Genomic DNA, 12655 nt, shown 5'->3' on the forward strand with positions numbered 1-12655 from the left:
CTATGACATTTTTTCTTATAATTTTTTTTTCGATAAAATTTTTTCCTTTTAAAAAATATGTCTAAAAAACCCCATTCATTTACTAACTTTTTGATCTCTTCAAGTTTCTTCGAAAAGTTAAGGATTTATGACAAAAAAAAAAAAATGTATTGTAATGTATTTTTAAAAAGATGAGCTGTTTAACGCGAGTGTATTTTGCCGAAAGATCTAGTGGCCTGTTCTTTACAATGGAATCCGTAGAAACAAATGTCAATGTCATTTATTGTTACTGTTTCTTACTATTTCACAAGTTTCATGATTTTGTGTAGAAAATATTAGTTAATAAACCGAAAATATGGTTAACTATTCGAATTTAGAAATGGCAGATATGCATTTTACATATGGGTATGCTAACGGTAATGCATTGGAAGCGCAAAGACTTTATGCTGAACAGTACCCAGAGCGTAGATTACCCCACCATACTACGTTCACAAATATTCACCAACGCTTGCGGGAACTTGGAAAATTTGAAAAGAGAAGTCATGACTGTGGCCGTAGCCGAGAAGTTAGAACTGAAGCTGTCGATGAAGCCGTACTTAATTTAATTGAGGAATCCCCAGAAACTAGTACCAGGAAAATAGCTCGTGTCCTAAATGTAAGCCATTCGGTAGTTTTTAGAATTTTAAAAGAACAACAGTTATATCCCTATCATCTCCAACGGGTGCAGTCGTTACTGATTCGAGATTTTTTACCACGTGTGGTTTTTTGTCAATGGCTTATTAATATGATCGGCCAAGCGCCGCAGTTCTTAAGAAATATTTTATTTACTGACGAGGCGAATTTCTCAAGAGACTGTATTAGAAATTTTCGTAACAATCATATTTGGGCTGAGGAAAATCCTCATGACTTTTTTGAAGGAAATCATCAGTATCAATTTTCATTAAATGTGTGGCTCGGAATTATCGACGATCATTTAATTGGTCCCTATTTTCTTCCACGACGATTAGATGGTGACTCATATTGTCATCTTCTCGAAGAATTACCTATTATTCTTGAAGAAGTTCCCATTCAAATTAGGCAACGTTTATGGTTTATGCACGACGGTGCACCAGCCCACTTTAGTATACGTGCAAGACGTCACTTGGATGAGGTGTATGCCAATCGATGGATAGGTCGAGGAGGATATGTAAATTGGCCAGCCCGCTCCCCTGACCTTAATCCTTTGGATTTTTGCATATGGGGATATCTGAAATCTTTGATCTACTCAAGGCCAGTTGAAGATATCAATGATTTGCGAAACCGCATTGTAGCAGGGTGTGAAACGATAAAAAATTCACCAGGAATATTTGAACGCATACGCAATTCTATGAGAACAAGAGTAGATGCTTGTATTGAAGCTGAAGGCAATCATTTTCAACATTTTTTGTAGATTGTATTGTCAATATCCGACAGATTTTTATTTTTTGTTACTGTTATAACATTATTCATCATTTGTTCACTTTTAGTCTAAGTTCCAAACTTCTTAGCCTAGTAGAATCATAGGTCAACTATTTGGTTGAGTGTTTTTTAATAAAATGTTATTTAATATGACAATAAATGACATTGACATTTGTTTCTACGGATTCCATTGTAAAGAACAGGCCACTAGATCTTTCGGCAAAATACACTCGCGTTAAACAGCTCATCTTTTTAAAAATACATTACAATACATTTATTTTTTTTTGTCATAAATCCTTAACTTTTCGAAGAAACTTGAAGAGATCAAAAAGTTAGTAAATGAATGGGGTTTTTTAGACATATTTTTTAAAAGGAAAAAATTTTATCGAAAAAAAAATTATAAGAAAAAATGTCATAGGGGTTGATTATTTCAACCCCTTACAAAAATAGTTCAGGGTTGAAAAAAATTCAAAAAGTGTAGTTTTATTGACAGATAATGTTCACCAAGTTTGGTTTCTTTAGCTTGATGTACGTGGAAGATAAAAAAGAAAAACAATTTTTTTTTGTAATTTTAGGAGGGGCGTAACTTTTCAGGGGAGGGTTTTTTCAAAAAATTTTATACCAAAGACCCCTATTAATTTTCATCGGAGAATCGCCCCTTGAATTTTTTCGGTGTTATTTAGATACACCCTGTATAAATGTTAATCATTTCTTCAAATAGTATGTTTTAAATATGAATAAGTTAAATTTTCTTGAAATCCCATTAAATTTGTACTCTCTGTATATACTAGGCGTAACTTGGATTCCGCTACATTAATAAAACGTACACGACTTAAGCGTGCTCCGCGGTATCTCCTCCTGAAGAAATATTGCATTAGTGGTAGCGGGAACACCGATAATACGAATTTATAAACAGCGAGGAACTAGCTCCTGGAATTGCGGCTCATTTGATAATGCGGGATTGCTCTTATCACGGGAAATAGCGGAACCCATGAAATAGTGGGATCAGCATGAATTATCGCGTGTTGAAATAGGAGCTGAAGGTGTCTCCCGAGCAGCCAGAAATAAATAGGGCATCTCGAGATTTATTATAACTGGTAACGAGGTAGTATAACGTTTCCAACTTAGTCAAAAGCGACTTTTTTTCTTCATAAACTCGTATTCATAGAAGGTTGTAGGGAACTAATTGTAAATGTCATTGACTTGAAGATTAACAAATGTGTGTACAATTAAATCGCAACCATTTTGGTGTAGAGAAATTGAATTATCAAGTAAATCTAAAGTTAATCAGAAAGATTTGATTTTTCTGGGGAGCTTGACTAACGAAGGAACATTACATTAAGGTGGTTTATCGGGTACGGAGTACGTCAAAAGGTCTAACGAGAGTTTCTGCACATTCGCCAGTGACTAAAGTAATAAGCCTTTAGATTTGGCAACGTTGCACTTGCCTGGCTTTGTTTGGATGCCTAAGCTTGAAATATACAGCATATGTCACACCTGCGAATTTCAAATAATACGCTACGTCGAGAATAGCGGCGTTGCCGCTATCACGCATATGGACGTTAAGTTAATCAACAACAGCAGTTTGAAGGAGAATTATTATAAATTATGTATCTTACAAGATATCGGTTTCCTATTTATACAAGTTGCTGTAAAAACTGTCTGTCAATTGCTCCGCATTCCCAGTCGAAAAACTAAAAAAAGCTGCATTCTCATAAGACCCTGTTCTAAATCGTGAAAAATTATTTTATTAATATCTCGTCTCTTAGGTATCCAAACTAGTCATAATTTTTTTTTGAGGATTTTCTTCATATTAATAAGCTTATATTAATTTTTTTATGAATATTTATTCGTCAATTCCAAATCAGATAAACCTCCTTAAGTAGGGTAGATCTGAAAGTCAATAATTACGTTATTCATCTGGGATTAGCAACACAAAGTAAACCGAAAGTCAGCAAATGTTTTAACAAGAGTTTTTCTTTTAAAGGATAATATACTGATATGGAAAGTCATCGAGTAAAGGTAAACATTCAACGAATTGATCCATGATTTTTTAATATGTCACAGGTTTACAGTGTTTCAGAGCAATTTCAATAACAGATCTTTCGAGAAAGCCCTAACTGCATCAAAATATTCCAAAAACTTCAAAATGCTTTGAAATACTACAGAAAGCTGGAGCTGGAACTACTTCAGAAAACCTGAAACCTATCTACTATCATTGATCTTTGATTTTTTACCCTCGGTCGTTGATCTTAGATTATCTAACTGGTCATTGGCATGTAACTTTTGATCATTGACTTTATGAGAGAGGTCAGATAGCACCCTATGTCATTTAATAATTTTTGGAGCTCTCTAAAAAGATACGCCCATGGAATCGCACTCTACGCGGATCTACATGTAGAGAAAGAATGACCACTTACTGTTTTGATAGTGGAGTATACTGTACAGGCCAAAACCAGTGTACGTGTGCAGCTGTTACAATATTGTTGTCAGTTCGAAGTTAAAGTGTCGCGAGTTGTTCACTCGAAAGTTTACCTATTAGAATCGAGTTTACCGCGCCGGAAACAGTGCTCCAATTTTAAGGAATCAGAATTAAACAGAGTTAGCGGGGGTAGGAGCGAAGTCCTTCACTAACTGCATTACGAGTTGGAAGTCTAATTGGCATAATCATCCGGCGCTAATGGAATTTGGCGCAGGTAATGTAATTGCGTTTCTTTCTGCAAAGTGGATTATCTGCTGCGACTGAGAGTTGCTGCAATAAAGTCGCGCGAACGGGGAAATAAATAACAATTTGTTGTTTACTGGCCGGAGCGAATTTCGTGTTGACGTGCTTTAACGGGGAGGGAGATAAGGGCGGTTCTTTGTTAGACGCTTCGTCTAAATCTGAGATAAGAGACTGGTTGGCGAGTTTTTTTGGAGGGGTTTTCATTTTTAACTGAAACTGGGAGTGTTGATAAGACAGAAAAAAATGTATGGTGCAAATTGTGTACTTTTTTAAATGAGGCGCTTGTTCTTTTTCCGTTTATTTCTTCAAAATGTGAAATTTCAAATTAAATTGTTTATTTTTTGGTTACTGGTCTTTATTCAATAATCATAGTTTGGAAACTAAAAATATGACTCTAGTAAGAACTTACAGGTTAAAGAAAACTACTTTTTTGCATTAATAAAATATAGAAAATGTGAAAATTTTTTTGTTTCATAAGGCATCCTCTTCTCTAGAACTTTCTTCTTCCATATTATACATATTTCAGGTATAAAATCGAGCTTAGGAAATCCTTCTAGGTATATCATCCCCAAAATTTGCGATGTCAATCGAATTAAAAAATTGGTAAAATGTATCTTCCGGAACTGGCTTCACAATTTCTTTTAAATCTATTACCGAATCCAAATTATAAATGATAAATCGTTGGATAAATCATTGTTGGCAAATGTTTGGAATTGCTATTGCTAATAAAAAACTGATTACTGTTTTCCTTATTTAAATTATAATTATTTTATTTTACTAAAAAATTTAGTCATTACATTAATGTATAGCAATGGTCAACATGATGGACAACAGTGTCCCACACAAAAATACAAATATATAGATGTACACACATAGTATACAATATACAATATACACACTTAAATACATATACACACACACATATAAAATGCTAACATAACAAAGTAAATTGTACTATAATTGATAAAATTCGGAGAGAATAAAAACATTTCTTTATTAAAAATTTTTTTAGTGTATATTTAAAGATATTCAAGTTATTACAGCTCTTAATGTTACCGGGCAAGTTATTAAAAATCCTTAAGCCAATATGATTTTGTCTCGTATTTAAGTGATAATATCACTATTTGTTTTAAACTTTGCTCTATTTTTATAAACATAAATACACATTTCTAAAATATATAATGAGGCAACAGTCATGAGATCAAAATCAACAAAAAGGGTTCTGAAAGATTGTATACTTGGAACACCAGCAATTGTTCTGATCACACGTTTTTGTAAAACAAAAACAGCGTCCGATAAGGTGGAGTCACCCCATAAACAAATTCCATATCGTATTCGAGATTCTATTTGACCATAATAAACGTTCATTAACTGATGTTTAGTTAGGACGTCTTTAATGTTTTTAAAAAGAAAATTTGTGGAGTTTAATAAACTGACTAAATTTTCACAATGTGGCTTCCAATCCATATGTTCGTCGAGTGTAATACTTAGAAATTTTACTGGTTCCGTAATACATTTGAGGTATATATCATTAATCTTTACAGATAAGGGTTCACAAATATTTTGTCTATTATGGAAACGAATTGTCCTAGTTTTTTCACTATTTAAATATAGGTCATTCATGTTGCACCAATTGTTGAGTGACTGCAAAACTTCAGTACATTTATTATTTAGACTCGTAATTTTTTGCGATATTATTAACGAGAGATCATCAGCATATAGGGCAAAGCAGATGTTTTCTAATACCGAGTCAATGGCATTTATATACAAAATAAATAATAAAGGTCCCAGGATGGACCGTTGGGGCACCCCTGTACCAACTATTCTATATTTAGAGACAACACATGATTGAAAGTCATCTCCACGATATTGTATAGATGTAAATTGTTTCCTACCGTCAATGAAAGAAGAAACCCACTGCAAAGATTTCCATTCCATAGTCTGATAGTCGGTTAAGTAATATTTTATGATTTATGCAGTCGAATGCCCTGCTGAATATACCAACAGGACACTTTCCAGCTTCAATGAAATTAATTAAATCATTATAGAAAGAAAAGACAGCTGACATTGTTGATTTGTTTTCACGAAAACCAAATTGTTTGTCAATGGCTGAATCAAAATAGATATTACTCGTTTTATTAGGAATGTAGGCACCTCATCGGGGCCCGAAGATTTTTTGTTTTTAATTTATTCCTTAATAAACTGTGTAGCTCATCCTCGATATTATATTAACTGAAAGTTCATTTTAGTCACAAAAAACAACCTATAAAACATCTAAAAAACCTTTTTCATTTTTCAAGAATACAAAAGAAATAAAAAAGACCTGGAAGATCATTTTTAATTTTACTTTCTTATGCGAATAACCTACCATATTTTAATTTATTTGAATTTCGCTTACATCCGCATTCTACATTTTATATTTCACGATTTTCTGATACAATTTAATTTAACTAGGAATCTAACGCGCCTCTAAACAGCAGATATTTGGCAACACCACGATACTTATTCTGTGGCAACACTGTAAGAAATTAACCAGCAACTGGTGCGGAAATATTTGTTCTGAAATGTGAACGATGAAAAATTGCATTTGAAATATTATATTAATTGAAAAAAAACCATACCTGATCGGGGATCGAACCCCGAACCTTTGGNATTTAACTTTTTTCCATAAGACTTTTAGTTTTTCTGGAAATCAAGGGAAACCGTTTTTTACCCTTAAAAACTCACCCTCTACCCCTTCCCGGCTTCAGATCGCCCGTAAATTATTTTTCCTTTCATTTCTGTTATATTCTCTTTCTCTTCCAATGGGTTTCATCCTACTATAATTTTTTTTGGTTTCAAAAATTATCGACCCTGGTCTATGAATCAAAATAGATATTACTCGTTTTAAAAGGAATGTAGGCATCTCATCGCCGAAGATTTTTTGTTTTTTAATTTATTCCTTAATAAATTGTGTAGCTCATCCTCGATATTATATTATCTGAAAGTTCATTTTAGTCACAAAAAACAACCTATAAAACATCTAAAAACCTTTGTCATTTTTCAAGAATACAAAAAGAAATAAAAGGACCTGGATGATCATTTTTAATTCCACTTTCTTATGCGAATAACCTACCATATTTTAATTCATTTGAACTTCGCTTAACATACGTATTCTACATTTTATATTTCACGATTTTCTGTTACAATTTAACTATCTAACGCGCCTCTAAACAGCAGATATTTGGCAACACCACGATACTTATTCTGTGGCAACACTGTGAGAAATTAACCAACAACTGGTGTAGAAATATTTGTTCTGAAATGTAAACGATGAAAAATTGCATTTGAAATATTATATTAATTGAAAAAAAAGCCATACCTGATCGGGGATCGAGCCCCTAACCATTGGATTCCTAAGCCAACGTCCAACGTATTACACCATCGACACTCTATTTGAAAGTTTGCATGACACAGCTTATATACTTAATATTTTGCCTCATGAGGTATAAATAATTATAAGGATGAATATATTGGCACACGGTTGGATAATAATAATATTATTGATATATGTTGAAGAATTATCAAATATATAAAAAAATAAATTGTTGCATTTTTAAAAAAGACCTTTTTAATTGATAAGTAGTGCTGCAAAGTATTTTTTATGCTAGTGATTTTAATGTTGTTATGTTTATTTAAACCCCGAGTGGAAATTACCATGTCGGACCAGCTTGGAAGTAGATTATTTTAATTATGTAAATATTACATCAGTAAATGTCGAACGGTCGTAAAGTGTTTGTTATCTGAAAAATTGTTCTAATGTTAAATTTGTTACCTATTCTCCTCAATTTCTCCGATAATACAGGAATATACGAGTATTTGTATTGTTTCAATATTCTTAAAAACTCTTTCAACAAAATTTTCAAGGTTTTGATTGTTTATGAGTACACTTTTTATTAATTTCAATTCATTATTAAAAATTTGATGATTAGAATTAAAATTTAGATATTTGTCAGATTGTTTTCCTATAAACGCTTATTTCTTTAAACTTTATTTGTCATTTTTCTTAATTAAAATATCTAAAAAGCGTAATTGTTTTCCATTTCCAAAATAAATGTAAATTTTGGTTCCGTGTTATTAATATTATCTAGAAAAATATTTAATTCCACAATGGTAAAAGGTCAACTTGCAAAAATATCGTCGTAATGAGAATTAAAAATAGCCTAGATTATTTGTTCCATTTAAAACAATAGAGGTCTACGAAGTCTATTATCCCTGTTGAAGTTACGTAATTGAAAAAGAAGAAACAGTCCCAGATTATTTTTGGCGTAGAAATTTAAACCTAGATATTTTTCGTAAATCTATCAAATAAATGATCTACAACATTTAATGAGATGATGGTAGACTAAAAATAATTTAATTTAAAATATTACTTATTCTCATATGTATAAATTTCTGGTAATATCATTTATTTTTCTTATTATTAATTAAAAAAACATTTTAACAGTTAAATTTAAGTGATTACAATTTCTTGATTGTTAATATCACCCTCTGTTGGTGTGGTGTAACCAGCTTTCGACAGCGTCATCTACTGACCCCAGTATTTCGGTGTTGCTAAACTTTATATGGCATCTGACACTATGCATATTACTTGCTTAATGTTACATTTGTACATACTGTAAACGTCATACAAAATCTCTAACCTACATAATACACTCTGACCGATCTATATCAGGCGACGCGAGTTATTTGGTCGTCGTTTTCCTCCGTTTTCCTTCAAAATAGATTAAGTGCAAACCGTGCCTTAATTGAAGTTGAAGTACAATGCCGCCTCTACCGTTCCCAAGGCATCCATTAGATTTATCGTTGTTTACCTCTGTCGTCAAACTATATCACGGCTATGGAGTTTCCCTGAAAGGCGATCATATTCGATCTGCTTCGAGGAGACGTGTGTAGGATAGATAAAAACGCAGTAACAAAAAATCAACACGATTAGGTGGCCCAAGATTTCTATGTTTAATAGAGCAAATGGACCATATTCCTGGATGCTTATTTTCTATTAAAAACAGCATAAAATTATACTAAGTATTTGAAAAATAATGGCATAATTCAATATTTTTCCACATATTCATTAATTTTGCAAGGTTCAATAGTTTTATTGAGTAAATTACTGACGAACTTTTATTACGTGATTAAGACCTTCATTACGACATTTTTCTTAAATATTCAAAATTTAATTTGAATATAATGACATTTATTTCAGGTAGTGGTAAAGTTCTTCGAACCCTCAGTAGTGCAATGCCTCCTGGAGCCGTGGACGAGAGAGGTGGGGTTCATCATCTGCTACGGTGCGGTTATCCTGAAGCTGTACCGCCACCTCATCGAGTTCCGCACAAGGAAGGCTCACAGATGGGTGGTAAAGGACACCGATCTGCTTAAATACCTGCTTATCATGATCATGTCGGTACGTAAAAGGTTATTTGAACATTACGGCTAAGTCTTGCTAAGTGAAGGTGGCGTGTGACGTTTATTACTTTGGGAGATCAAAGATTGGAGCCTCGTTATCTCCATGAAAATTAGTAAATATTTCAAAATAATACGTAGACAGAGCGTAAAATGGGTCGTCAAAATTCTAAGAGTTTTGTAAAATGACGGACGCAAGTTCCCTTTTGGCGCAGTTAAAGATCGGTGGAATCTTATAGAAATAGCCAAAATGTAGAGGCTCGCCATTTCTCTCCCCATTGCCACCTTGAAGTAGAAGGATCCAACTTTCACAACGACACCAAAAATCACTCCGATCTGACGACCCCTGCGCCCAGCGGTCACAACCGAAAATTTGTTATACTTTGAAAGTTTATTAGTGTGTAGGGGACACACTATTAGACTCTACATAATTCAATTTGTAACTCCCTTATAAAGCAGTTTTAGATATGCCTTATTTTTTATTTTTGATAGTAGAATCTACAGATAAAGTTTGACAGACTTATTATGGGAACACCCATCTACTACTATTTTGTTTTAAAATTTGGCAATAATTCCATTCCAGATCTAATTCTTTTAGATGAAATTCGCTATACTGAAGTATCGTCCCGAGGGTGTTAAATTTATTCTTGTTACTACATCCACATTATAAAAGGAAATTCGTTCCAAAACAAATAAAGTTACACCTTCTCATTCCTTTAATATTTATGGGCTTATTTTAACTTTTTCGATGAATTTTAAAACATCTTTTTATGAGGATATCATCCGGTGGTTATAAAAAATGTTTATATTCAAAAACGTAATAGTAAAAGAAAATAACTCTTAGCGTTTATGTCCACATAATTTTTGAAACAGTATACACCCACTTGACTAAAATAAAGATAAAATACCGTTTAACTAATAATATTGTGGAGAATTGGAGGAAGCTAAGGTTATACACATATATACTTTGTAGGTTATATCTATATGTATAGTAAAAAAAAGTATTCTATAATTATTTTATTTGAAGCGTTTTTAAAAGCTAATTTATCAAATCTCCTTTCCGCGATACCAAAAAAGTTATCCCTTGTAATCCGTACCCTATGCAAATTGGGACAAATCCAATTTTCTCGCTTCGCGACCTGTTTTCTCGAATTTGAGCAATCCCCGCCCACACAAAGATTTTTTATACGACCCGAGTAAACGTTACTTTCGCCGCCCACACGGGGTGAACTGCACCCCCGGGTAATTTATGACCTCTTAAGGTATCTTTTTAGTGACACAATGAAATGAAAATCGGGAAATCTGAATATAAAGAGCGGGACTGTGTGATGGATGTTGTAGAAGGTCGCACGTCGGGATCCGAACGCCTCGTCGACGACGGTGGGAAAGAACCCTTTCGACGAAGTTACGGGATGAATGGGACAAGGGGTGCGTTGGGGAGATTGTTTGTTGTCGCTGAAAATGTTTGTTTTCGTCGAAAACGGCATTAATTCTTATAAAGAACGACTTAATACTCACCAAAATGTTTTGAAATCTGTATTTGAATCAACTCGTATACAGGGTGAGATATTAGGTTTTTTATCAATGCCAAACTATTTACACAAAAATCAACTAAAATGGAACAATACTCAAAGTAATATACAGGGTGTCCCATTAGTATTGCGAAAAAATTCAGAGGGACTTTCCTTGACCAAAAATAAGAAAGAAAGTTCCTATAAACCTATGTCCCAAAATGCTTCGTTTCGGAGATACAGGGTGCTGAAATTTAGAGAAAATACAAGGTTTTTACTAATATCTGGAGAACCCTAATTCCGATTTTTTTGGAATTTGGTATGTTTGTTTATAATCCCTCAATTTTTTGTCGTATCCATCGACATAAATATAATCTTAACGAAAAATCAGTCGGTAAAAGTACCTGAATCCGTTGGATGTGTTAAGGAAGGATATAGAAGAATATTTTTTTAAATCCTGAAAATTGTAGAACGACTTTAATTTAAGTTTCTAGCAATCTATCTGGTATTTGTTGTTGAAGTGTTCTCAATTTCATGAAGTACATCTTGCTCCAATTGTAGGGTTATTGTTGTGCGGGGTCGCCCGTTTCCTGCGGTAAATTTTCGAAAACTTCCAGTTTCACTAAGACGTTGATGAAGACCAGTGAAGATAGTATGATGAGGAATTATACGATTAGGGTATTTCTGCTCATAGAGGCGCCTGGCGGCTAAAGCATTATCATTGGCAAGGCCATAAAGAAAATGCATATCGCACATTTCACTATTTGTATAATTCATTTTGACAAGCAGGAATTGACAACTACACAGTTCAAATACTTATTAAAATCACACACTTAAGCTATTAATTTTTTGCTCGAAAACGAAGCAAGATATCAAAAAAAGTAAAGAGACAAAAAAGTTGTATTTTTAATCGCATACTTAATCAGAAATTACGTCAGAAGACGTCTACCGTTTTTATAAACAAACATACCAAATTCCAAAAAAATCGGAATTAGGGTTCTCCAGACATTAGTAAAAACCTTGTATTTTCTCTAAATTTCAATACCCTGTATCTTTTTGGTCAAGGAAACTCCCCCTGAATATATTTTCGCAATTTAAATTGGACACTCTGTATAAAATAGAAATTGATATACCAAAAAAAAAAATAAAAAAAATACTATAAAATTAACAAAAACTATATAATTGAATTAGTTAAAATAATAAAATACATAGTAATAAATTACTGATTAAGTTTCAAGGTCAAAACAGGGTCAACCTGAAAATATACTTTATTGCAAATAAAATGAAGAAAATAAAAACAATAAGTTCTAACGGCGAAAAATCCAAGAAATAAAAAAGTATGTTAAGCTAGCAAATTCAAGTAAAGAATACCTTCATCAATAGTTTATCTCCGGGAACAGAACTCACTCAGTGAGGCACAGGTGGTACCTATTCAATTAATTCAAATGGGAGAATCAAAATAATTATAAAAAATACACACAACACTTATCATTTTGGCGCCCAACGTGGGGCCAGTCAAAATTACAAACAATAATCTAAAATAAAGGTAATATAAATAAAA

At 32.9% G+C, this 12655-nt stretch overlaps 1 protein-coding gene across 2 annotated transcripts in view; it reads left to right on the plus strand.

The window, feature by feature from the left end:
• LOC108914723 (probable G-protein coupled receptor 158) overlaps nt 1-12655 on the plus strand; it is an 81575-nt gene that overhangs the window by 51568 nt on the left and 17352 nt on the right. For both annotated transcript variants that reach the window (XM_018720590.1, XM_018720591.1), the window contains exon 6: nt 9384-9584. In XM_018720590.1, coding sequence (XP_018576106.1) covers nt 9384-9584 — 201 coding nt within the window. The remainder of the gene's footprint in view (nt 1-9383; nt 9585-12655) is intronic.

The sequence above is a fragment of the Anoplophora glabripennis genome, unplaced genomic scaffold (assembly GCF_000390285.2).
Source record: "Anoplophora glabripennis isolate ALB-LARVAE unplaced genomic scaffold, Agla_2.0 scaffold746, whole genome shotgun sequence".
NCBI classification, from domain to species: domain Eukaryota; kingdom Metazoa; phylum Arthropoda; class Insecta; order Coleoptera; family Cerambycidae; genus Anoplophora; species Anoplophora glabripennis.